Source organism: Podarcis vaucheri, assembly GCF_965113315.1.
Source record: "Podarcis vaucheri genome assembly, chromosome: 7".
NCBI lineage: Eukaryota > Metazoa > Chordata > Lepidosauria > Squamata > Lacertidae > Podarcis > Podarcis vaucheri.
Window position 1 is genome coordinate 36,416,653 of NC_138765.1, and position 27,873 is coordinate 36,444,525.

At 48.4% G+C, this 27,873-nt stretch overlaps 1 protein-coding gene across 1 annotated transcript; it reads right to left on the bottom strand.

Annotated features, from left to right (window-relative positions):
• Positions 1-591: 591 nt before the first annotated feature.
• On the bottom strand, positions 592-27,017 carry HPCA (hippocalcin). The gene is made up of 5 exons (XM_082229555.1): positions 26,686-27,017; positions 22,203-22,238; positions 10,991-11,389; positions 3,663-3,768; positions 592-2,793 (listed from the first exon to the last, which is right to left on the bottom strand). Exons 3-5 carry the CDS (start codon positions 11,366-11,368, stop codon positions 2,696-2,698), a joined length of 582 nt encoding a protein of 193 aa, XP_082085681.1. The 5' UTR covers positions 11,369-11,389; positions 22,203-22,238; positions 26,686-27,017; the 3' UTR covers positions 592-2,695.
• Between the last annotated feature and the right edge of the window lie 856 nt (positions 27,018-27,873).

Genomic DNA, 27,873 nt, shown 5'->3' on the forward strand with positions numbered 1-27,873 from the left:
TATTTGACTGGGGTGCCTTCACATTTCCTCACCCAGTTAATCCTGCTTGCCACGCATGCAGGAGCACAGACTCTCCAACCTACTGCTAAAGTTCTAAGCCCATGTCCACTGAGCCCCCTCCCCACCAAGTGCAAATACTCACTGAAATAGCAGGGCAGGGAAGAATGGACTTCAGTGCACATGTGGCAGGTAGAGTCTAAAGCTGTTGTCTGGGCATGCTCTATGCTTCTAGAGATGGGTGGGTTAACAAAGAGGCATTCCAGAGCCAGAAGACCATTGGGTTGAGTGGTCTGGGGGGAACAGACTGATTCATTAGTGCAACAGTTCTCCTGGGTGGGCTGGGATTCATCTGGGCAAACCAAACTTGCTGCCTCTCCCCATGGTGTCTCCTGCAGCCACACCCTGAGAACCCCAGCCTTCATTTAAAGTGGACTTTCAGCTCTTGGTAATTGTTACTCCCTGCTTGCCCTCCCCAAGAGCAGAAATAAAAGCCCAACTCCATAGAAGCAGAAATGTGGGTGGGTGTTCACTAGGCACATGTATGCAAAGGAACAGATTTTGATTGCCTGGTTCCAGGTTTCCCATTTATTTATTTGCAAAGCACACACCCATGGGTTGTGTGGCCAAGCCCTATGTGGTTCTTGGCTGGGAAGGGAGGCAGCCAGATCTGGCCAGCCTGCACAGGTAGTAGCCCACATGGTGAAACATGCAACATGGACAACGCGTCTGTTTATTGAAGCCTCAGTACTCTCTTATTAGTGCTAGCTGAATCTGAGCCATCCATGTGTATCAAATTGTATAGTTGGAAGGGAATCTTGAGGTCCATCTAGTCCAACCCCCTGCAATGCAGGAATATGCAGCTGTCCCAAACAGGGATTGAACCTGCAACCTTGGCATTATCAGCACCAGGCTCTTAACCAACTGAGCATATGGATACCCTGGGTCAAATCTCACACCCATTCGTTGGTCTTAGCTGAGTCATTGCTCTCTCAATCTGTAATACAGATTGTCCTACCTACAAGGATGGTGGTGAAGGATTAACTGGTTGTGCTCAAGAGGAAATTGAAGACGTTTTTATCTGCCCAGGCCATTGGATGGGGGTAGGCACTGGAGTTGTATGACTGGGGTTTATTATTATTATTTTTGTACACTGGATATTGTTGTGTTTTTATGTTGATAACTGACTGCCTTGGACATCTTTCAGAGAGGGAGATGGGATATAAATAAAACTGATAAATAAACTACAGACATGTGAAAGTGCTGAAGGGATGTGAATGCTTAACCTTGGCTGTTGAGGGGTTGGCTTCTGTAGCTGTTCCTCTATGGACAGCCTTGAGACCCGAGGAGTCCCTTGCAGATTTTCAGGGTCCGATGGAGGGGCTCTCCCCAACTGCACCAGGTGCTCTAAGGTGTGCCCCCTGAGACAACAAATGTGGGAAGGCTTAAGGAAGGGGGCTTGCGCTATTCCTTTCAGTGGCGCTTGAAACAGAGGTCAAGGATGACGCTCTGTCCTTCCTGAAGCACAAAAGGAAGGTGTGGGTTACGAATGAACCAACTAAATAAATTGCCCTACATGCTGACAATGTGTGATTCCTTCTCAGGTTCTTTCGATGTTGATCTGCGGGCCCCTGAAGGCCATCGAGGCCCAGCACCTTTCAGTGAGACAGGATTGTTTGCGTTCAAGCACCCTTGAAAAGTGTGAGACTGCTCCATGTGAATCAGACAACAACCAGGGTTTGCATGTAGTGTAGGTGAAAAATACTAGCTCTAGACTGGAAAGAGATGCTGCTAAATGATGCGAACGTGTATATTTGTGCTTATATTACATTGGCCTGTGCCAACCTGGTGCCTGCCGGATGTATTGGGTGACAACGCCCAACAGCTCCAGCCAACAGGTGCTGGCTGGGGCTGATGGGAATTGTAGTCCAATACATCTGGTGGGAACCAGGTGGGCAACGGCTGTTCTATACGTAATATATTCTCCTAGCCAGGGTCGAGAAGCCAACAGCTACACAGAGTACTGAGCAAATGACCACTGCTAGTCCTGCTCATTGTCCCATCGTATCTTTTAACATCTCCTCCTTCCTTCTGAGATTTCATTCAGTTTCCCAAGAGTCTCCCTTGGCAGCCCCAAATCCTAGAGGGCTTGCTTTACAGAAAGAGACAGTGCAAGGTGCTCAGGAGGCTGAACTGGACCCCAGGCAGCATATTCTGCTCCTGTAATTAAAGACATACAAACACACACACACACACATGCAGTCACAGTTATAGTGCATCACAAGCAGCAGTCAGGTGTGGAAAACAGTTTGCAAAACCCAAATGCCAACACCTCAGGAAATGAGCTGGCCTGTGTGCTCCACCTTCTTGCTGCCACTGTCCTGACCACGCAGGAGCCCCCACCCCCACATCAGTGTCACATTCACACACAACTACAGTGTTCGGGGAGGGGGAGAGAGGAAACCTGTGAGTCAGAAGACAGAAATACGTCGGCAGTGCCGTTTGCCTCCTTGGGGACATGTCCGTTACCCCAAGGGGAGAACTGGGAAGCTGGTCGCCTCCTTGGGGGAGGGGAGAGACCGTGAGCCAAGTGAGGTGGTGGTGGTGGTGCCGCCTCCGCTTCCGAAAGCCGCCTTGTCCTGCCGCTGCTGCTGCTGCTGCTGCTGCTGCTGCACAGGGAAGACAGGGCGGGGGGTGCTCAGAACTGGGAGGCGCTGCTGGGGTCACACTGCAGCAGCCTCACAATGGAAGGATCACTCTTCGCGCCCTTGATGAACTCTTCCAGGGACAATTTGCCTGGGGAGGAAAGACAGGGGAGAGCAAAATGAACACGCCGTCCAGAAGGGAGCCTAGAATGTCACAGGCTCAGGACTGGTTGCGGCAGACCAGGGATCAGGGCCCATACCTGACACACACCTGTGCGTGGCATGGGACTCCCAGAAGCCCCACCTTTTATGGGATTCCCTGAGATCAGAGATTTGCCATGTCCAATTTGTCCAACCCAGTGCGTAGTTAACAACCTTTCTCTTCAGGCTGCCCTTTCATCTTTCAGCATCACAAGGAGCACGTGGAGGTTTCCTGTCACCTCTCCCCTTGTTTTATTGTTTATTACCCTACCTCTTCCCCAGGGCAAGACTCCAAGGTCAGCCAGTGACCACACCTGAGCACCTGCTTAGCTTCCCTTAGGCTGCTGCATTATATGTATATGTAGAGCTATCCATCCATCCATCCACCCATCTCACAGCTGCACTCGCATCGGTTGATGGGAGTTGTTGTCCAAACCATCTAGATTGGTTGTTCCCAAGTGGCAACCACCTTGCAGGTGAGTTAGCAGGAAGAGATCTTCCTTCTCCAGGGCTTCAGACCAGGGGGCATTCCCCAATCCTATACAGAGATGTGTTTGGGGATTGAACCTAGGACCTTCTGCATGCAAAGAAGATGCTAAAACCTGTCCTTGCAGCAGGAAGGTGTCTTGGCTTTCCTTCCCTGCCTCCCACCACCTTTGACCTCCAGCTTTGCCAAATCACTGTGTGGGTCATCCTCCTGTCACTCTCCCCGCCCCCCGCCCCAACTGATATATTTAATCAGCATGCCTGCCTTTCCCCCTAAGAGCTCTGGATTTAAGGATGATGGTTGCCTCTTAATCTTTCTCTCCTTTCATTTACCATCATTATTGGTATCCATCTGTCGGAAGATTTTCTCCGTCCGCTTCTCAGGAGTTGACTCATCTTCAGGCATCTTCATCACAGACGAGACCATTTTGTAGATGGCCTGCGGAGAAGGAGCGGGGAACCAGTTGAGACACAAATTCCGAGCTACAGCCCTGCGGGGACGGTCAGCTGAAGCAAGGAGTTCTCCCTCTTGAGCTCTATTTTGCCTTTCAGGCAGATCAATAAAGAGGAGAACGCCATGCAGAATGGAGAAAGCGGCTCCTCTTAAAAGTGCATAGTCACAACCAGCCCCCAAGCCTCTGAAATTGTTGCCGGGGGTGGGGGTGGGGAGAGATATTTCCAGGGGAAAAGACTGCTGAGCATTCCCAACACCTCTGAATTCATATTTTAAGACAGGGCAGGCCAACTTTGTTCTCTCCAACGCCCATCATCTCCGACCATTGGACTTGCTAGCTGGGGATGACAAGAGCTGTAGTCCAAAATTTCTGCAGGGCGTCACATTGGCTGCCCCTATGATAAGGTCTGCCAGAAACTCTACAAAAACATTCCCAACCTTCCCAATGCAACACTAACACACACAGGCAGGCCCATCTCAGATCTTCAGGTTGTGCAAAGATTCCTGCCACGGGTCAGAAGAAAGCGTGTGAAATGCAGCAGCCTCCTTGCGTGCCAGGCTAGCAGCACAGCGCAGATGGCAGGGGTTGATGGGGAGGGGCCCTCCAGAGCAGCCCGTGACCTCCCCAGCATTGTCTGGGCAAGCTGGGCAATGCTGGTAACTCAAGAGCTGCTAGCACCATCTGCTCAGCTCTGGGTTTCCTGGTTTTGCTCCGGAGCTTCCCACATCTAATGCATGTCTAATCCTCTCCCCACCCTAGTATCTCTTGCCCTAAGCCAGCTTTTCCCAACCTTGTGCCCGCCAGATGCTTAACAACTCCCATCAGCCCCAGCCAGACCAAGGGCAGGGCAGGCTTCTCTAAGGAGGGGTGGGGGCCCCCTGGGTAAGAGTCAACGAGAAATGCCACTATGTTTGTGCAATCTCCAAGCGCTCGGAGGCCAAAAGGAAGAAAGGAGAGCAGACGTGATTAAATAAAAAAGCAGCATTTACAAAATAATGTTTTCTTTTCTTTTCTACCCAGGCGTGCTGTTTCCCAGGAGGCTGTGTGCATTGCGTGGTTGGAGAAACTGGTAATTAATATTCTAAACATTGAGGACAGGATTCAGTGGGGAGCAAAACAAACTGTAAGGACAGATGGGGAAGTGTCTCTGTCTCTCTGTCAGTCTTCCCACCCCACCGCTTCTGCATGGTTGCCCTGCATGGGGCAAGATCAGAGTCCAGGAGGGCAAACCCAGGCTAGCAGCAGCAGCAGCAGCAGCAACCCTTAATGCAGACATGCAATACTCTCCTGCCACCAGGAGAGGGCAATATAAAGCTAGGCAGGAAATTCAGTAGGAACACAGGCATTGCACCAGCATCCTGCAGCAGCTGGAGACAGGTGCGTCCTGGAGCTTCCAAGGAGAACCTGGAGGCAACGTCCACTTTCCCCTGCTGTCTCCTATACTACCTCTGCAGACAGCTGTTAACAGAAAGGCTATCCTCTGTGAATTTGCCAAACCCTTAGTCAGTCTAAGCGACTGACCAAACACCACTACCTTGTGGCTGTGAGTTCCATAAGCTGGCTGTGTGTTGTGTGAAGTCAAGTGACTTGCTTTTGGAGCTCAGTGACCCTGAATTCTAGTATGAGGAGGTGGGGAGGAAATGTTCCCATCCTGGCACCCTCTGGATGTTGTGTGGGATTTCCAGTTCCCATCAGCCCCAGACAGCGAGGTCAACGCCCAGGGATGTTGGGAGCTGGAGTGCAGCAACATCTGGAGGGAGGCAGACTCCCCAGGCCAGCTGCCACTGAGATCAAGGTGACTGGTCTGTGTTGCATTTCCATAACCTCGTAAGATGCTTCCTGGGAAGCCCCTGCTGAGTTCTTTTGTCTAAGGAAGCAACCTCAGAAAAAGTAGGGCACAAGCCCTCCTCCTCACCATGTTTCATTGCCCTGTGTGAGTACCTAGCAAATTCCACAAAAGCCCCTCCGGATAGACAGATCAGGGTCCAGGGCCAACCATGAAATGGCCATGATACTTCAAACCAAACCAAAATAAGTGTGGATTTCTGATCACTGGTTATTTTGTGGCACTCATCATCATCATCATTGCAAGCCCTTGTCATTCCCATTTTACAGATAGGGAACATAGGATGACCCTTCCAGTGAATTCTCACATCTTGGATAAAGGTTTGAAATCCAGGATTCCAACACCTGGCTGAACCAACTCCCTCACTGATGCCTCTGAGTTCATGGCTGCCATTTGCTACAAGGTCAGCCTCCCCAACCTGGTGCTCTTGAACTGCTCTGGACTGCAACTCCTACCAGCCCTGGATGGTTGGATCCTTCACAGATCTGGATTTTCAACCTGAAAGGGGATGTTGTTATTTTTTCTACCTCTCAAGAGGAATGGGTAGATGGGACCCTCGACTGATCTTGGAACACACCCAGCTTTAATTCACCTGCACAAAAAAGAAGCCACCCTCCCAGGTGCTCCAATTTCTCTCTGCCAAGGACACTTTAGAGCTCCAATTTATAAATATCCAAGACCCAGTTAAAAGATTCACAGCTGCCTCCAAGCAATCTGGACTAGTTCTTGCTTTCTGTGGGGAACCCACCTGTTCTCTCCCAAAAAGCAGGTGCTTTAACCCGGATGGGATCAAAAACAACCATAATGCATGTCAGTGTGGAATAAAAAGGGATCCCCAAAGGCAAGTTCATTTACAAAGGGTTTCTGCTCCCTCTCCCACTCTGGCTGCGCAGAGGAATGTTCAGAGTAAATTGTGGTTTGAAAAGACACAGAACCAGAACAACAGCTGCAGCAGGCTGAAATCAAACCTGGTTCTCTTCTGGGTGTAAGACAGCATTCCTCAACATGGTGCCCAGATGTTTTGAACCACAGCTTCCATCAGCCAGTGAGTTGCAGCCCAAAACATCTGGGAGGCATCAGTTTGTGAAGCACACTAGAGCAGTGTTTCCCAACCGGTGTTCCGCGGCACACTAGTGTGCCGTGAGACACCGGCTGGTGTGCCGTGGGAGGGAGGCGGGCGAGTCGGGCGGCGAGAGGCGGCGGCGGCGAGGATCCGCGTCGAGCCGGGGGCGGCTCCGCGGTGGTGGTGCCGAGCGGCGGGGCAGCGCGCGCAAAAGGGAGGAGCGTGAGACAGCGGAGGAGGAGGAGGCCGGCATGTCCGGGCAGCAGCAGCAACAGCAGCAGCAGCAACTCCCGGCGACGGCTCCTCCTCCGCCCGCTATCGCCGCCACCACCACAACAGCCGCCGCCGCCTCAGCTGCCGCCGTCCCTCAGTCCCTCGCTCTGCTGCCTCCTCCCACCACGGCAAGGGGAAGGGAAAAAACGTTCACTTTTGTGCGTCCCTCCCGGCGTGACGCTGCGCGCTGACGTCACGGGGCGGGGCTTTAATGGTGGTGTGCCGCGAGATTTTTTTCCGGTAAACAGGTGTGCCGTTGCCCAAATACGTTTGGGAAACACTGCACTAGAGTTGGACCCACCGAACCTGCAGGCTCCACTGCCTGTTTTTACCAGGGCACAGCCCAGGAAGCTGCTGAAGACCAGGGCTGCTCTTTGGAGAGAGATCTAGGCTATGAACACATTCATGGCTTAAAATGGAGTGAGGTTGCTTCCCCCCAATGCATACAAGCCGCATTTGCACATTGCTGTACACACCAGAGAAGGGACAGGAGCATATTAGCTTGATGCACATGACCCAATTTGTTTCCCCAAACCTGCAATCCCACCTGAACTCCTTTCTGACAAAGCTGCTGTCTGCACATGCACAACAACTGTCTGAACAATGCACACCTCACCATAAACCATGGTTTGTGTTTTCAAATCAGATGAAAGCTGGCTTGAGGAAAAACATATCGAACAGGGATATTTCTCAAAAGACTACAGGATTGTGGCTAACGTCACACATGCTCTGCTTCCAACCCCTGTGGTGGGAGCGCACTGGAGCCAGAGTAAACGGTTGTGTGTACATAGCCCTTGGTTTGCACTAATGTATCACATATGTATACTAATGTCCCTGATGCAGTTTACTTTAAAAAAGGAAGAAGAAGAGGAGGAGAAAAGGGAGGAGACAAAGTGGAGAAATGTGGGGGGTGAATGGCACTTTTCTGTTCCACTATTTCCCTGCTCCAACCTGCCTCGTCTGTCAGGGGTTCAGGGTGTCTCTGCTCCCAGAATGTAGCTGTCCTAAACACACAAAAAGCCTCCACTGCAACAGCCTTGGTGAAGGTGTTGTGAAATTCAGTCTCTTTCCTACTGAAGACCTTTCCAGCTGAGTTCCATTTAGGGTATTCCTGAGATGTCAGAGGTAGCTTCATAGGGTCCCAAGAGGCCTCCAAATTTTAACCACCAAGGGATGGAGAATTGTGATGCTTCAGCACTTCTGATCCCTCTCTGCTCCTTCTCTGCAAACGCATCCCGTTTACTGAATAACATCTTGTTCTTATCTAGATGATGAGGTAAAAGCCAAGATGAAGCCAAAAGGCACCGAGGGGAATGGGGCAAAAGCGGGACAGGATCCAAGCCTCACGCTTGTGCCCACTGGCAAGTCCTAGTTTCCTCAGTCTCAGCTCCATCTCCTGAAAAATGGGAAGAGGAATAATAGGAATAGTGATGATGAAGGTGATGCTCTGACATCTCTTGGGGAGGAGCTGTGAAGACCTGCAAGACAAATCCCGCAAAGCCCTCTGAAAAATTGCTTAAAGAGTGCTACCAAAATTATTAGGGATGGACTTTTCTACAGCTGTGCCCTGGGGCTCCTTTGAGAGGTCTGTAGCTTTGCATCTTGCAATATGGACCTAATTTCCCATCCAAATCACTGATGGGGGGGGGCGGCTTCCTTTGACTTGCTGACACTGGTCGGGATTAAAGCCTCCATGTCTCATTTCATCTTGTTGTGGCACAGAAATGGAACAGCTGTTCCACCCCTCCTGCCCTCCTCCCGTCTAGTGGGCAGTTGAAGGGTGGGGTGAGGAGTTGCCAGAGTGCCCTGGCACAGAGGGATCCATGAGGGGCGAGCCAGTCGCACCCTTCACCCCAGCTAATCTGCTCCCTTTGCCGATTAAATTTCCATGAAAAGCAGCTCTCCCATCTCCTCTGTCGGGCGTATCCTCCTTTAAATCTGCAGCAGCGCTTAGAGAGTGACAGAGAGAGGGGGAGAGAAAGAGAATAAGGCACAGAGAGAGAGAGTGGAACAGAAGAAGGGAAGCAGACAGACATGAAGGAAAGGCCTGTCTACAAAACGGGAGAAAACCCCTGGGCTTCACTGACAGGTCACCCACCCACCCACACCTCCAAGGAATTACTCTGGGCCACTGCAAATACTGTTGATAAACACAGCCTAAGTACATATCTTAAAGCTTTGTGCGTTAATCAACTGAAGCATAGATTAAATCATCACTACTAACGGCACACACTCAAGATTAATTACCCCTTAAGACTGGATTTGCCCATTCCTTCAATTAGGACTGTAAGCTTTGATCAACTTAATCAGCACATTAACCAACTATGGCTTTGGTTGATTAAGCAGTGAGGGCCAGTTTTAATCAGGGGGAAATTCTGAAACTGTTGAATTTTAGGGTCCAGTTATCCAGAACTATTTTGGTCCTCCTGCATTAGATATATTAGGGGTTGAAAAAGGCAATGTCAACACTTCCCTTCAAGCAGTGAGTGGTAGGTGGGAAGAGAAAGGCGGCTTGAAATAAACCCAACCAAAATGGGAACTACATCAAATGCTGCAGTGAATTCTCAGCTCCTGTTCAAGCCTCCAGCCAACCCTAAAAATGAGCATTTCGTTGCTATATATTGGGGGAGATAATGTTTCTGGAGAGTGGGGAGAATGCATCTGTTTTCCTTTCTTCTCACTTGACACCTCCCAATGTAGTGCAGGGGAAAGTTTTTTTTCTTTCCTCCACCTCATGACATGCATCTTCAAGCCCTTATTTCTGCCTCTAGTATACTATAAGCAATTAGGACTTCCATTGCCTATCTGAGACCCTGAGACAACAATTCCCAGACAAAATTCATCACTGAAAGAGCTCCCATGAGCCAGAGTTCCCACCATGGAGGAGTCTCCCTGTCATTTCTCTGCATGATTTGCTGCTTTGGTCTCACCTCCTTCCCAGAAGCCTGATTTAAGACTGAGGATCTGCACTGGGTGCATCTGGATCATTCACTCATTCCTGGTGTCGAGACACCAGAATTGCCTTTGACACCTCTGCATGGACCACCCATGGACAGCCTGCTCTGACTGGGTTTCTGCTCTGACTAGATGACCCCAGGGTCCCTTCCAACTCTAAGATTCTATGATTCTAGGAACTCCCTGCAGCCCCAGACAGCAGGAAACTGTGGTCCAAAACAGCTGGAGGGAAGAGTGTTGTCAGATGCTCTGATACACCCAGGGATGGCTTTAGAGGTGGATGAGCTGGAGCACTTGCCCTCAGTGATAAGCTTGGTCTGCAATGAGCTCATAAGCACTTTTCACTTTCCCCCAAAGTTCTGTGGGGTGTCTAAGTACAACATGAATCTGTTCGTGTTACAATTTCTTTCTCAACTTCCAATTTCACATCCCTTTTAAAAAATAAGTTTTTTTTTAAAGCTTTTTCAGAATAAACTAATCTAATCTAATCTAAATAAAAACAAAGAGAGAAAGAGAAAAGAAAACACTAGAGGGGGAAAAATAGAATAGAATAGAATAGAATAGAAATAAAAACAACTTCCGGTTTTCCGCCTGTCAGTCACATAAAAGAAATTATTCAAAATATTCACTCTAGAATGACACCCAACTAATCCACTTTCTATTAGGCAACATTTCCTCAATCTTTCGACCTTCATGTCCTTTTTTATAGATTAAAAACCAGCAAAGCGTGACAATACTCCTAGGACAACATTACCAAGCACCGTAAGTTCTACAAATACTGCAGTAAGCTGCATAAATAACAACTTCAAAAGCTGTCAGAGGTAAAGAGATCAATGTTGAAATCGGATAGGTTTTTCTTAAGCGATAACCTTCAAGACAGAAATACAAAAACCTCGCCCAGAACTGAAGGAAGCAGGAAACAATGGAGGGAGCTCAGGGTATTTTTCATGGACATGGCTGGGAAAGTTTTGGGGGAGCTGGAGAGCCTGTGTGGAGAAGGAGAAGGAGGAGGAGAAGGAGAAGGAGGAGAAGGAGAAGGAGGAGGAGGAGGAGGAGAGCCAAAGGTTACCTGCACAATCTCCAGCATCTCCTCCCGGCTGATGTAGCCGTTCCCATCCAGGTCGTACATGCTAAAAGCCCACATCAGCTTCTGCTCCAGTTTCCCCCGCGAAGTGACACTCAGGGCGATGATGAACTCTCGGAAGTCAATGGTGCCATCACCGTTGGTGTCGAAGGTGCGGAAGACATGCTCAGCGAACTTGGAGGCATCACCGTAAGGGAAGAAGTTAGCATAGATCTTCTTGAACTCCTCCACATTGAGGATGCCGGTGGGACAGTCCTTGAGGAAGCCTTTGTACCACTCCTGGAGCTCCAGGTCAGAGAACTCCGTGTTTTCCCGGAGGTCTTGGAGCATCTCCGGGCGCAGCTTGCTGTTCTGCTTCCCCATGGTTGGACTGGAGGTTTAAAACTGAAATGCAGGAAGCAAGAGGGAGTTTGGAATGGAACGACTGCCCATGGTATACCAACATTCATTTATACCCTGCCAGGGACGCGGGTGGCGCTGTGGGTTAAACCACAGAACCTGGGACTTGCCGATCAGAAGGTCGGCGGTTAGAATCCCCATGACGGGTGAGCTCCCGTTGCTCAGTCCCTGCTCCTGTCAACCTAGCAGTTCGAAAGCACGTCAAAGTGCAAGTAGATAAATAGGTACCGCTCTGGCAGGAAGGTAAACGGTGTTTCCGTGCGCTGCTCTGGTTCACCAGAAGCAGCTTATTCATGCTGGCCACATGACCCGGAAGCTGTACGCCGGCTCCCTCAGCCAATAAAGCGAGATGAGTGCCGCAACCCCAGAGTCAATCATGACTGGACCTAATGGTCAAGGGACCCTTTACCCTTTACCTTTTAGGGCTTGCTCAAAAAAGAGCCCTGCATGAGCAGACAGTTTGCACCTAGGGATGGGCAAATGCATCAGTTTTAGTTTCTTTCAGTTTTTCATTTCCACATCAACTTGTGACTTTTTTTTTATTCTTTAAAGTCCCATAAAAATTAACCAGCATTTTAGCGCAAATTTCTTGTAATATATATACATATTTGTATGCCATTTTGCCGAACCTACAAATTTTTTGCTAAGCAATTCTCCTTAACACAATGCATTTTATATGTGCAGCTTATGCACACTATATATATATATATATATATATATATATATATATATATATATGCAGGTTTTGGTGTCTTCGGGTGTCTTCCCGTGTAAGAGTCGGGGTGTCTGTGCGACGTTTCGACGAGGTCTCACTCGTCATCTTCAGGCTGGTGCTTTCGGCTTCTTGTTACTGGAACAGAGCTCTGTTCCAGTAACAAGAAGCCGAAAGCACCAGCCTGAAGATGACGAGTGAGACCTCGTCGAAACGTCGCACAGACACCCCGACTCTTACACGGGAAGACACCCGAAGACACCAAAACCTGCATTCCTGTACCCGTGAAAATCTACGAAAGCAAATATATATATATATATATATATATATATATTACATGGTTGGAGATCTGCACTGCAAAATTCAGAGACAGACCTATGAATTTTGAAGGAAAGCTGTCTCAGTTCACATGTTTTAGAAAGAGCAAATTAGGTGCATTCTATTTTAATTGTGAACTGAATCAACTTTCTCTCTCATTTCTACCTTTTGTCAATTCCTCAGGAAAGTACACAATAGTTTTAATTTTTATTTGGACTTCCATACACAAACTAACATCTGATTATTTTATTTTTTAATTTTTTAAATGAAAGCTCAGATATTCAGGAATCCACATTATGTGCTCATTTATCAGATTTTCTGATAAATCCAGCTTACACAGAGCACAAGCAACTTTGAAAGCTGAAAGAATTAAATGCCAAGAGGCGTATTATTAAACATGGTATTAATAATGCATTGATATTGTTTTTGACTTTCTCTGCATTTGTTGAAGTCAATAACCTGCCCAGAGGACTTGAGGGGTGGGTGACCTAACAATGCTACAAAATAAATGAATAAATATTCTAGGTCAGCAGAGCTTTCTTCTTCTTATTATTTTTAAAAAGCAGCCCCACCTATGACAGATTACAGAACTACAACCTAGAGGTGACCAAAGCAGGGATAACTGGTGTGTCATGCTTCTCCATAGAGGGGCGAGGCAGCTGCACCAACCAAATTTGGGGAAAGGGGCTTTGCTGCCACTTAGACACCAGTCTTGGGTGCCCTGCTCAGCATAGTTCATAGCTTCTCTGAGTTATTCAAGCCCCTTCACCACGGCAAGGCAGTGATCACTGCAGATGGTGACAGCAGCCACAAAATTAAAAGACGCCTGCTTCTTGGGAGAAAAGCAATGACGAACCTAGACAGCATCTTAAAAATCAGAGACATCACCTTGCCAACAAAGGTCCGTATAGTTAAAGCTATGGTTTTCCCAGTAGTGGTATATGGAAGTGAGAGCTGGACCATAGAGACGGCTGATCGCAGAATTGATGCTTTTGAGTTATGGTGCTGGAGGAGACTCTTGAGAGTCCCATGGACTGCAAGAAGATCAAACCTATCCATTCTGAAGGAACTCAGCCCTGAGTGCTCACTGGAAGGACAGATCATGAAGCTGAGGCTCCAATACTTCGGACACCTCATGAGAAGAGAAGACTCCCTGGAAAAGACCCTGATGTTGGGAACGATTGAGGGCACAAGGAGAAGGGGACGACAGAGGACGAGATGGTTGGATAGTGTTCTCAAAGCACGACAGGAGTGCCTGGCGTGCTCTGGTCCATGGGGTCAGGAAGAGTCAGACACGACTAAATGACTAAACAACAACAGACACCAGTCAACTAAGTTCCAAGCTGTGGATGTAGCGATGCCAGGTGCTACTGTCAAGGGAGGCCTTGCCTATCAAGATACATGCCCCCTCCTAAGTTATAAGCAGCAGCAAAGGTGAGTGGCTCACCATTTTGGGAATCTGCTCTGGGACAAATAGCATTGTGCCTGCTCCCTCCTCCATTCACAGACACACACTACAAGGCTACCTCTGTAACGTGAACAGGAACTGAAGTGATTTAAAAATGTCAGTATGGGGGGGAATCAGTTCTGGGTGGCACCAGCAGGGAAAGGAAGTTAAGATTTGACTAGTTTCCATTTTGTGTACTGTTGGGAAGCAACACTTGGCTCAGTAAAGTTTATGCCTTCTAATCCAGTCTTTGTGGCTCATTTGCAGTCTTCTCAGCCTCACCTACCACACAGGGTTGTAGTGAGGATGAAATTGGGAGGGGGGGACACCATGTATTATGCCACCTTGAGCTTCTAGAGGAAAGGTGGGGTATAAATTCAATATACACATAAATCATCGTCTTGCAAATACTAAAACCTCCTTCTGACCCCGACGTGTACACAAAGTACTCCACAGATGTCATCAACAAGGAACTTGCAACAGCCACAAAATGGTTGCTAGATCACATTCTGCCTCGTTGGTTGCATTCCCACATGAAGGGATACCACATCTAACACCAGTGTTGCAGGAACGCTCCTGGGTCAAGTTTAAGGTTATAAATTCCTAAACAACTTGGGACCAGGCTCTCTGCAGGACCACCTTGCTTCCTCCCTACTTGCCCATTCCCAGTAATCATCCAGGGAGACCCCCTTTGTGGTGCCACATGTGCCAGAGGTCTATTGCACAGTGGCTCAGACCAGGTACCTACCTGCCAGATGAAACTCATGGTCCATGGAAGTTTATCTGGTTTTACTCATCTTGTTTTTATTCTTGTATACAGTATCCCTGTGGTGTTTCACAGTTTATTGCTAAAGTTAATGGTTTCCTGCGCACACAAACACTGCTCCGGTTATGCCCTTCCCCACCAGCCAGTGGGAGCAACAAGTCACCATCCCACACTTTCCACCATTCTGTCTGAAATGGGGGACTGCAGTTTGTTTTGCTCCTAACAAGCCATGACACAAACCCACAAGGCTTGTTCCCAGAGGTGGTTTGTTTGAGCTAATTTGCAGTTTGGATGCAACATTACGAGAGGGATCTGTGGTTTGCTGCTCATGCCAGGAGTGACGCAGGAGCAACCTCTGTGTTCATGGGAATCATAGAATTGTAGAGTTCAAAGGTACTCCGAGGTCATCTAGTCCAACCCCCTGCAAAGCAGGTATCTCAACTAAAGCATCCATGACAGATGGCCGTACAACCTCTGCTTTAAAAACTCCAATGAAGGAGAGTGCATAACCTTCTGTGGGAGTCTGTTCCACTGTCAAATGGCTCTTACTGTCGGAAAGTTCCTCCTAATGTTTAGTCAGAATCTCCTTTCTTGTAACTTGAATCCATTGGTTCGTGTCCTACCCTCTGGAGCAGGAGAAAACAGACCTGCTCCGTCTTCCATGTGACAGCCCTTTAGATATTTGGTAGCTATATAATGGCTATCATTGCTCCTCTCAGTCTCCTCTTTTCCAGGCTAAATATACCCAGCTCCATCCACCGTTCCTCATAAGGCTTGGTTTCCACAAACTGTGGTCCACCAAGGTTTTTGAACACAGCCATTGTGTGGAAAGGCCCATAGAGACCTCATGAAAGGTCTGCATATTACTAGCAGGAAGAGGGGGCAGGGAAGTGTGTGAAGGGGAAAGGGTTTTCCAACTGTGCCTCTAGAACAGTCTTCATCAAGATATCCCAGTCTTCATCAAGCAGGTGCCCTCCAGATATCCCAGACTACAACTCCCATCAGCCCCAGCCTGTAGTCCGCAATATCTGGAAGGCACCAGGTTGACGAAGACTGATCTAGTAATTACTCACAAATTAATAGATTCTGGCTTGCTACATATCTGGACGCTATTCAAAGAGGGCACCATGAATCCCATTACCAAAGCAGCAATCCCGAATTAAAAGGCCTCCACATTCCTGATCCATGTCTCTGGACCTCCCATTTCAATGCTGTTCCTTCTCCCAGCCTCCCCCCTCACCTTGCCTTTAATTTTGTCTTTCCACCCCAAAAGCTTGCAGTCTCTGTCACTGAGCTTAATTTGAGCCACAGCTCAACCTTAGAATAAACGTGAAGAAGAAATAATGAAGACAACATCTCTGATCATGTGCAAAGTGCACAATGCATACACAGCTTAATCTAAAAGATGCAACACACACACACACACACACACACACACACACACACACACGGCTTAGAGGTCAGCTTTGCAAGAAGCTTCCACACAGCACTGATCCCCTGGTGTCTTTCTTTGCAGAAATTAAACCTTGCTCTTTCATTACATTTGTACACTGCTTGGAACAAAAGAGGCTGCAACTCAGTACAAATAAGCAGCAACTGGCTCTCTGCAAAAACATAGCCTGTTCTCTCACCTACTGGCTTATCAGCCGAGGGTGATAAGAAAGAAAGAAAGAAAAAGCTATACAAGAGCACATTTTATTTCCACCCCTGCTCAAACCGGATCTCTGATTTGAAGCTATCAGATGAGCCTGCCTTTTGGGGAAGGGAAAAAGAAAGCTCTCAAGACTGGATTCATTTCCCCTCCATCTATTTCTTACAGCAGCCGCAGCTGCGCAATTTTTCATACAAGCTCAGCTGCACAAGGAGAATGACAGCACAGATGCAATTAGGCTGGGTCTGTGTTCCGGCCCAGAAGGAAAAGGGCGCCATTTGGATGGTCAGGGCCCAGCACATTGCCCAGCAGCTTCCTTCTAAAAGCGAAAATATATTTAGACCAGAGAGGAGGGGAGACCTCCAGGACACAAAACAGTTTCCAAACTAAGAAGCACTCCAGAATGGAGAAAGCCCCATTTTGATAATGGATGGGATGTTACAACAGCTGCAGGGAGCCTGCAAACTCACCGTGGAGAATGGGGTTGATTCATTTATTTGTTAGGGCAAGGCTGAAAACCCAGCTAAATTAACTTTCTCCAAAGAACTCCCCCTGCCCAATTTGTCCTCACAACTATTCTATGAGGGAGGTTATGCCAGAAGAGTGTTCGCCAACCCCACACGCTCCATCTGTGTTGGACTACAACTCCTGTTAGCCCCACTCAGCAAGGCTGCCATAGTTCAAAACAGCTGGAGGGCACCAGGTTGGTGAAGGATGCCCTCGAGCAACTGCTAGAGCTGCCTTCATCATTGGGCTGCCTATGGTTACTGGAAAACCCAGAGCCAGCAGCCACCTTGGCTTGCTCTGTATGCCTGCCCTTGTTCTCTCCCACCTTCAGATAATTTTTCCAGCCCAGAACTCTAAACAACCTAGGCCCCATTAGATGTCCCAAGATGGCACTAGAATGTTGCCCTAGGGCATTATGGGAAATATAAAAGGCGCTTGGACCCAGCTGCCTCGCGCTACTACTGCCTACCAGAAGCAACTTCAAACTCCCCTCCATAGCAGAGGGGACACCCCAAGAGGGACTTACCTCAGTGCCCCCTTAAACCTAGAACTGGCCTGCCTCACAGAAATATTTCTAGGCCTCTTCTACTGATGTTTGCTTTAAATTCTTTTGGTTTTAACTTCTTTTAACTCTGTTTGTTCTTGGAACTGTATGGTTCCATATTTTTATATTGCTGTAAATCACTGAGATATATATATTTATGATAAGGCGGTATATAATTTCTTTAAATAAATAAATCAATTCCCTGAATATTTAAAAAACAAAAGTCAAGTCTCTAGCCCATCTACTTGCGCGAATATAAGGAAACAGCGGGGGCCATGTTCTAATCTGCACAGTTCTATGGTTAAGAAATCCATTTTCCAGTATTCTAGTCAATGAGCGCAAAGCACAGGGCATTCCTTCCAAATTCCTTATAAAATGTCATGTCAATGAATCAGGATATCTGCCTATAGTTCCCAGCGATTCTGCACCACCACCATGAAATTTCTGGCCAAGGGCTGCTCCTCCTCATCCATGCTAAGAGCGACCCTTTTGTAAACACAGGACTCTACGCCTTTGACACTCCTTTGGTGGGCAGGGGAGAAAAAGGGAGGATTTCGCACAGAGTCTTTATTTCTTCTCAGTCTGACAGTTTCAACCTTCTAGCATTCCTAAGAATACACCAGAAGCTCTGAAAGGCCTTAGAAACATTCAAATCCCATTGGAATGGATGAGATAGAATGTATGACTGAGCTTAGATGCAGGAGTTACGTTTTTTCTCTCTTCATTTTTAAGCCGACCACCACTTTGGGCTTCTCCTTTTTCTTCCACTGGTTTCCATAGGCAGGAAAAAATTATAGCATGCCCCACCCTGGCTTCTGTGTGTGGGTGGACATTTCCTTGTGGTTTTTTTCCCTCTTTTAATTTTCTTGTCATATGGCTGTGGCTGACTTGATGCATTTTTAAACTGCTCTTAATGGCAGTGATACTTCCCTTCAAATGGAAAGGTTTCACTTAAGGGGACCTTGAAGTGGAAAGCTGTGTTTGTTTGTGGGCAGGGTGAGAAACCAGAATCCCTTATCTAACCGGGAGTGGAATCCACTTGATTCTCAAGCAGAGGGGCCAGAACAGAAGAGGCACTCATAACAAGGCAGACAGTTGGCTTTGCTTGGAAGGGACCCTGTTCATACCTTATTTATTTTACTGCATTCATTTTCCTCCAAGGAGCTCCAGGTGGTGTATATGGTTCCCCGCCTCCCCATTTAATCCCCACAACAACTCTGTGAGGTAGGCTAAGAGGCAGTGACTGGCCCAAGGTCACCCAGCGAACTTTCTGGCTGAGCAGGGATTTGAACCCTAGTCTCCCAGGTCCTAGTCCGACACTCTAACCATTATGCCACACTGGCACTACCCTGCTGCCTCTGTTCCTTCTTTGTCAGTCTCCCCAACTGTCATCACAAGTGAATGGAGTCGGAGGAAGAAGGGGCTGCCTTCGCTTCCTTCCATTGCCGAGCGACCAGTGTGGTGAACTGGCTGGTGTCAGACAAACACTGGGGAGGGTCCATGTTCAAATCCCCACCATGTGACCTAGCCTGACCAAGCTCCCAGGGTTCTTGTGCAAGAACAAACATTTTGGGGCGGGAGGGATCTGTGCACCCTGCCCTCAGCACACTTGGAAAAAGGGAAGGATAACTAACTAACTGTTATAACTAAATACATGCAGTGGATATAGAGGCACATTCTTCCCCTCTGTTCTGTTGAAGAGAGCCCCTGCTGGATCAGATTAAAGGCCCATTCAGTGCAGCATCCTAGTGGCCACCTAGATGCCTCTGGGAAGCCTACCATAAGCAAGGCGTGAGTGCAACTGCAACATCCTCCCAGCAACTAGTCTTCAGAGGCACACTGTCTCTGATCCTGGATGTGGTACACAACCATCACAACTAGTAACCATAGGCAGCCTGATGCTCCATTACAGTCATACCTCATGTTACGTTTGCTTCATGTTACGTATTTTCAGGTTGCATCCCGTGGCAACCCAGAAGTACCGGAAAGGGTTACTTCCGGGTTTAGCTGCTCGTGCATGCGCAGCAGCAGAAGAAGAAGAGTATGGATTTGATATCCCGCCTTTCACTCCCCTTAAGGAGTCTCAAAGCGGCTAACATTCTCCTTTCCCTTCCTCCCCCACAACAAACACTCTGTGAGGTGAGTGGGGCTGAGAGACTTCAGAGAAGTGTGACTAGCCCAAGGTCACCCAGCAGCTGCATGTGGAGGAGCGGGGACGCGAACCCACTGAGCAAAGGCGTGGCTCTCCTTGGACAAATGCATACATTGAATGGGTCCACAGAGCAGCAACTATGAGCCTTGACAGCTAAATGGAACTTCTGTGTTCAGAGGTGCTCTATTTCTGAATGTGAAATGCTGGGAGAGGCAAGAGTGGGTGGCTGTCGCCTTCACACTCTGTTAGTGTGCTCCTGGAGACATTCAACTGGCCACTGATGGAGATAGGAGCTTGGACTAGATGGGCCTTGGTCTGATCCAGCAGGGTTTTTCCGTTGTTCTTACAAGACTCAACAACCTGAAATGCTTTCCCTTTCCCTGGCCTTGCACAGGGGTTGGCCTGCATTTTTCATTCCTGGTTGCTCGCGCTCCAAAACAATGAGTTACTCTGTGCACTGGAGGGGTCATTTACATGCAAAACAATATCCAGAAGTTTGTCTTTGGACGTGTGCATGCTTTACCTGCAGGAGAAAGCTCACATCCTCTCTCCCATTCACACCCCAAGCTTAAAAATATATATTCAAAGCAGAAATACAGACTTGGAAATGCTGAGCATATCCAGGAGCAGGGATGTGTGGGGCTTTGCTTGCACAAAACAGGGATCTGATTTATGAAGCCAAAGTCTTTCTGGAGACCATGATCAGTGAAGGACTCCTGGATCTTTCACAGGGGTGTGTGGGGCTAGGGGATTTTTTTTTTTTGCAGGGGCAGCCTTTCAGGATTAGGGTGTGGAAGACAGGATCTGCCAAGATCCCGCCTTCTCCTTGTAACCGTTGGAAGGAGCAGCAAAGCCTGCTCCTCCTTTATACCTGGCCTCCCTCAGGGTTTTGCCAGGGGAGGAGGGTTTCTTTCATCACATGTGGAGAGGGCCATCCTTTAGACAAGGCTCCCCCACACCCAGAGCCCCACCCTGGAAGAACGCGGCTTGAGCAATGTTTGTGTTGGAAGCTTTAGCAGAAGTGGGTCAGCTCCCTTTTGAGCAGAAATTTATTTTCAGCAAAGCAAAAGAGAATATCATGGAGAGACAGAAGGGGAGAGAGAGATGGTTCATTCATATTTTACTAACCCCTTCCAGCAGACTATCCCTGGAATTATAGTCTCAATAATCTGGACTTTAAAAAGGATAATCAAGGAAGACGTTCATGATTCTGAATGGATGAAGCAATGAATTCCTAACGTAGCAAGAATCCAAACTACTACTACTACTACTACTACTGCTACTATTACAACAACCACCACCATCACCACCACTACTGTTGTTGTTGTTGTTGTTGTTGTTGTTGTTGTTGTTGTTGTTGTTGTTGTTGTTTTCTGTCTGTAATGATGCCACTCTCAGCTCTTTCCGGCTAATCTTAAGGAATTTTGGCCTTTCTGCTCTAGAACCCAGTGCTGGATGGATGGCACCACCTAGTGGGCAGACAACTCAGAACACAACACCTCTGCTGCTTCATAAAGAATTGAATCCACTTTCATGGAAATGCCCGCCTAATGATGGACAACACTCGTTCCATTTTCTATGTGCTGACAACTCAGACATTATGTAAATTGCACTTATCAGGAGGCTACCAGGTTCCAGAAGCCATCACCGCACTATTCTAAGACTTTCTGGGGATCATAATGAAACTGAGTTGCCATTATTTTAAATTACTCTTCCTCAATCTGACACCTTCTAGACGTTTAGGACTACAAATCCCATCATCCCCAGCCAGTTGATTGGTGCTAGATGAAGAAAACCTATCTTACCAGTAGGGCCTTTTCAGGTGTGGCCTCCTGACTCTGAAATGTTCTCCCCGGGGAAAGACACCTTTATTTCATAAACCTTTATCTTATTCAGCTTAGGTTGATCAGTTTTTTTACCTCTCTAAGTGCTGCAATTTTATCTGCTCCTCAGCAGATAAAATTTATCTGCTCCTTGTTCCATAGGCAAACCACCCCCAAGCTTTACTGTACAATTGTGATTTGTAATCTTCTCTCAGTAAGCTGTGCTGGAAGCCTGTCAGTCGGGATTGGTATTGAACAGGAAGAAGAAGAGGAGTTTGGATTTGATATCCCGCTTTATCACTACCCGAAGGAGTCTTAAAGCGGCTAACATTCTCTTTTCCCTTCCTCCCCCACAACAAACACTCTGTGAAGTGAGTGGGGCTGAGAGACTTCAAAGAAGTGTAACTGGCCCAAGGTCACCCAGCAGCTGCATGTGGAGGAGCGGGGACGCGAACCCAGTTCCCCAGATTATGAGTCTATCACTCTTAACCACTACACCACACTGGCTCTCGGAGAGGAAGGAATTTCCTTCCTTCCTCTCTGCAAGGTCTTCTTTCTACAACTTCCCTCGCACTTCCATATTTGAATGAGGCACAACAAATCCTGAGAATCTCAGCTTTCATTTTTGTTAAAAGTTTTTAGATCTCTTGGTCACACAGCGAAAGTTGCAATAGGCAGCGTTAATAAATACAAGTTGAATGACTGGACATATTTCTGAGACCCCGGGAACCCAAACACATTACATTACATTTCTCCACCTTTATCCTTGATAACACCCCATTAAGGATTTTGGGTGATGTTCCATTTGGTAACTGTCAAGGATCTGCTTCCCTCAGCTCTACAGTACACACCACATTTAATGACAATCCAATACTCACCCAAAGAAGATGAGATACAGGAAGGAGGTTGAGGCACTGAAAAAGAAATAATTCAATCAAGAGAGTTTAACAGCAATTGGCAGCAAACTGCCCACTCAGTCCAAGACTTCAGATCGTGAGCCATACATTCCCCATCATCTCAGATACTAAACACTTTCCACTGGTCATGTGAATATGCCCAGTACCGGCCCGAGAGGAGCAGGCAGGAAAAAGAAAAGATTCTGGACAAGCAATACGCTTGCCTTTTGGGATACTCGTTCAGGTCGGTACGGGGTGTGTGCTTGGCTGCTCGCTAGAGGAGAGTCAATGAACTGGCAGTCCTTGATCATTTGGTCATCCTTACTGCAAGCATTCATAGCCCCACAATCCCCGCAACCCATTTGAGGACCCTTTAGAAGGGTTGCGAGGGGAAGTGGAGAAAAGAAATGAGCAAGAGAGGTGAGCAGAGGAAATGTGCAATGTGGTTCACCACCACTCCCATTCCCTTTGCTCAAAATGGACACACACACCTACCTCAAAAAACCCCAACACATAAGGAAAGACTGGTTGGAGCAGAGCCACGGTCTAGCTAATCTAGTGTTTTGTTGCAAGATCAGACAGATGTCTATGCACCCAGATCAGAGCATGGAGGCTACAGCCCTCTCCTGCAGGATCTAGGGAAACACTCTCCCCAAAGCCCAAAACTGTCCTGGGTCTGTTTCAATGCAACATTTGGCGTTCGCAGGAGGAGTTCCTGACGCAATCCCTTGAGCACATCCACAAAGGAAAATGTCATCCAAATTGCTTATTCACATCCTCTTAACTTTCCAATGGTTAAACCGACAAGCAGGATCCAGTAGGATTCCAGGAAAATTATGGGGGAAATTGCATAAATAACCCATCTCATCACCTCATTCGTGTGTGTGTGTGTACATATGTGTATATATATATAGAGAGAGAGAGAAAGCTTTTTTTTCTGGGGGGACGCAGGGGTACGCATACCCCTAAACATTTTGTGAATCTTTGTACTTTTGTCCATTTACTGTATTTATTTTTCCCAACTTGAACTATAAAATGGTGATTTTCGTGACTCAAAATGAGAGTACCCCTAAACATTTTTTTTTAGAAAAAAGCACTGTGCATATACTGTACACACGCACACGCACGCACACAGATGACTTCACTTCTGGAGACCCACTCCTCCCACCAACTGCATGGATATGCTTCAAATTCTTCCCTTCGCTACCAAATGTTATTTTGACACCAGCCCTTTGGGTCCACAATCCAGAGCTGTTCAACACATTACACAGAATGAGGTGACAGAATTTTGGTAAGCTATTGGTGTAGAAAGCAAGCTCATCAAGCAGAAAAGGTTAGCATACCCATCTCTTTGATGTGCTGCTTTTCTCCAGGCAGGGAGGTGTTTTAGTTTAGTTTTTTAGCATGGAGCATTTAAAAACACACTTTTTTTTTTAAAAGGGTCATCTCCCAAGCAGCCTGGTAGCACATTTCAGAATTCTGCTTGATGTGTAAATCAAGTTGCAGTTATCAACATGGGCAGGTATTTTCAGTGGTTTCTGCTTTGCTCAAACCATCCAGAGCAGGTGGGCGGGGGGCGGATCTCCTTCTTCTGATGCCTAAGTGTTAGCGCCAGTTTTTTAGGTGCCAGGCTAATTGAGCACCTGCGATTCTTTCAGCCTTCATCCAGGGCATTTAAAGTCATTACAGTCACCTTACTTTCTCCTTGATTTAATAAAAACTGCAATTGTGCATTGCTAGCATAAGCACCCTTAAGCTTAAGTACAAAAAACCCCCAGCTAGATCCCTGCACCAAACAATCACTGCCATCTACAATGAAAAATTCCACAAAAAGAGCATTTCCCAAGAGAGGGCTGCAGATTACCAAGAAGAGCAGTTAACAGTATCCATGCATAGGTGGAGAGGGGCCTTTCAATCCTTAAGCATCTCCATCTCTATATCCATCCAGAAAAATGTCCCCCACCCGCAGCCAGCTACTGCGAAAAACCAAAACATCTAGAAAAATGGAACACACACGACTACTTCTCCCTCATAAAACATATACCCATAGATATTGGGATGAGAGAGAGAGAGACTTCTGGGAGCCTTTAACTATTTCCCTATCCACCACCATTCTGCACAGAATCCTAAACACTTGTGAGGGGAGCTTTGATGTTGCTTCAGTTTTAGAGAGAATTTGCACCAGCAGCTTATAAAACACGAGCACATCAACAACTGCTTTGCTACATCAGATCAATATCTCATCCAGTACAGCATTCAGTTCTACCAGTAGCCAACCAGATGCCTCTTCTGGGAAGCCCACGAGCAGGGCCTGAGCACAATAGGAACTCTCTCTACTTGTGATTCCAGGGAACAGCCATTGGGACTAGTAGCCACCAATAGCATTTTCCTCCTCCTTATCTGATTTCCTTTTAAAGCCATCTAAGTTGGTAGACATCATGACATCTTGTGGCAGTGAGTTCCGTAGTTCAACTATTTCCTGAACAAAGGAGTACTTCATTTTGCCTGTTTCCTCTCCACTCAGTTTCACCGAATGATCCTGAGTTCTAGAATTGCGATAAAGGCGAAGAAATCCTCCTCCTTGCCCCCATTTTCTCCACATTATGCACCATCTTACATTATGCACCCCGATATAGTGTTAACCCTTCCCCGTGTCTCCAGCAAATGGGCTGGAGCTGGATAGTCGTTAGGACCAATGCCTAAGCCAATGCCTCTCATTCCTGAATTCAATAAAGTTGTGGCCTAATTCGCCCAATTAACCTTATATTATGGTGTCTTGTGTCTTTATTTATCCTGGTGGGGGGCGGGAACTCGCCACGCAAGTAGTTCTTGCCTTGATCGCGGTCCCTTTCCAGCTCTCCAATATCCCCTTTGAGATTTGGCAACCAAAACTGCTCACAGTATTGTAACTGTGGCTGCACCATAGATTTGCAAAAGCTCATTATGATATTGTACTTTTATTTTTCGATCTCTTCCCTAATCACACGTAGCATGGAATTTGCCTTTTTCACAGTCAACACCTGGCTCTAGGGCATAAAAGTGATTGTTTGTTTCTCTACTCTTTGTTCCTGGCACCAGATCTTCACAGGTAGACTGCCTCTGGATGTGGGGGGGGGGGGCGCATTTCAATCTGTGGCTAAGAGTCAGCAACATGGGTCTGGAGGCATGTGATACAGGAAGCTGCTGAAGCCAAACAGGTGTGGGTCTGTTTAGTGCCTGGAGGGACCCCTTGGAAATCTTGCACATGCCATTTTGAGGTCCATTGTGGAAGAAAGGTGGGATAGAAAGGCTTGGGGGAGTTTGTTTTAAAAGGCCATCGAAGTTAGAAGCCGTCAACACATCATTTTGTGCCAGTGAAAGCTATCAGTTAATCATACACTGTAAGCAATTGGTAAGGCTTAGGTTAGAAACTGAACACTGTAAGCAAGGGGGCTTAGGTTAGAAACTGAACTAACTCCTTCCAGTTTGGGGGATGCTCAAGACAATGCTACACTGCAATATATCAAGGTCACACTCGGATTCAGGAAAGGAGAGTTGGTGCTCCTGGGGGCTGGACTAGATGACCCTAGGGGTCCCTTCCAAATCTACAATTCAATGAAGAAATAAAGGGAGATGAGAGATAAAGGTATGTATAGCCCACTGGATGGAGAGGCTGAAAGAGCAACGTCTGGTGCTGGGTGCCTGCTGCGTAACACATCTGGATGGAGAAATCCATGCCCTCTCCCTTCCCACGGGGCTGTGGGGCACTCCAAATGGGATGCCTTCACTCTGCCCCATTCCTGCTCCCCCGCCCCATATTTGCATGGGGAAATACTCAACGCGTGCCTCTAATCAACCTGGGGAGGGAACAATGAATTCCTCCCCGTTTTCCATATGCATTCTACCCAGCCCTTCTCCTCTTCAACACCCCCTCGCAAAAAAATAAAATAATGAAAAACCCACCTCCCATGAATTGCCACTGAGGAGCAACATATGAGTTCCACCGTGGGAGAGCCTAGCCCTTCTCCGCTCGGGGGAGTGGGGGGCCCCTCTTGCGCTTCCTACGGGATGGGGGACGCCCTTCTCCCAGTGCAGTTCCCCTCCTGTGCAGGAAGCAGCCCCCCGCCCCGCCCCCGGCCGCAGTTGCAAGCAACTGTTACGAAGACCGCTGATCCGTGTTGGGAAGAAAGGCGTGTCAGGACAGAGCTCCTTCTCCCTTTTCCCACGAAGAGCGTTACGATCCTAGACGGGGAGAATCTCCCCGCCAAAGGGCTTCCCTCGTTCGCTGCAAGGAGCCTGCATCGGAGGGAGGGGACCCGACGCGCCCGGCTCCTTTCGCCCCCACGTGCAACGCAACGCAATGCAATCCGCCGCCCGGTGCAATCTCTCCGAGACGGCCGCTCTCTGCCCCAGGCGGGGGCGGAATGGCAACTTCCTTCCCGGGCTCGCTTGGCTGCAACTTCGCCCGCCTCCCCGAGCGACCTACCTGGGCGACGAAGCGGGCACTGGCGGCTCCCTGGCTGGCTGGCTCCGGCTGAGGCAGCTCCTAAGCGAGCGGCGGTAACAGCAGCAGCAGCAGCGCCAGGCTTCCTCCTCCTCCTCCTCCTCCTCCCAGCTGCTCCATCCAGAGCAGCCACGGCGCTGGCGACGAGGAGGCGCTGCCCGCCCGCTGCCGGGGCTTAGCGGGGCGGGGGGGGGGTCCTCGGGGCTCTAGCAAATGCAAACGTGGGAAAAGAGAAAGGGGAGGCCCCTCAGGCTCCACCCGTCGGGCTCCCCCCGGGCCCCACACCCGCAGAGCTCTGCCTGCCGAGCCACGCGCTGCTTGGCCCCCTCCTCTCGCCCACCCCCCGCCCGGCTTCAAATGCAGCCGGCCCCCGCGGCGCCCACCCCCGGAGCAACCCTCCTCCCTCCCCTTTCTCGGGGCCAGGATGGTACAGTCCGACTGGGCGCAAGAGGCGCCCAGCCTACAGGACTCTGCAGAGAATTACCACCACCCCACCCCCCCGCAGCGGAGAGGGGAGCTTTGATTCATATGGGGGGGTTGATTGACGTGGGGAGCGATTTGCATGTTTCGATTTCCTCATTTGCAAAGGAGAGAAAATGGGGGGAGGGAGAGATGGGGGGGGGGAAGCATCCATTGCAACATCCCTGGCAGCAAACGCACATCTGTTTTAGATCGGTTTCAGATCGCCACCCCAGGGACCCTTCCTTGGAAGTAGCTGGCCCCACCGAAGAGATATGCTGAAGTCTGGACAGAAAGTCCAAATGTCCCCACCCACGCCACGCCATGATGGGACAAGTGCCTTTGGGAGCCTCTGTGACTTCCTTGAAGAGCAGCGACCTGGCCAGAGGGCAACAGGGGAGGCTGGAAGACGCAGCTTCCCTGCCTTCTTGCAGACCAGGAGGCAAGGGTAGTGTTAGGGCAGCCCTAGAGAAAATAGCCCTCTGTGTGTTGGAGAGCAGGAGCTTAAAAACGTGAGTGAGAAGCAGTCTCCTGTGCTCTGCAGCTTGTTGAAATCGGGGATCTGCACTAGACCTGTTGGGGGGCTTCAAAGTGCCTGCAGTGGCTATCACTTCTCTGCTTCAAATTTCCTGTGTTGGCTGTTGCTTCACTTTACCTGATGTAACTTCTTGCTCTGCAGATGTGGATAGAAAACCAAACAAAGGCACCATA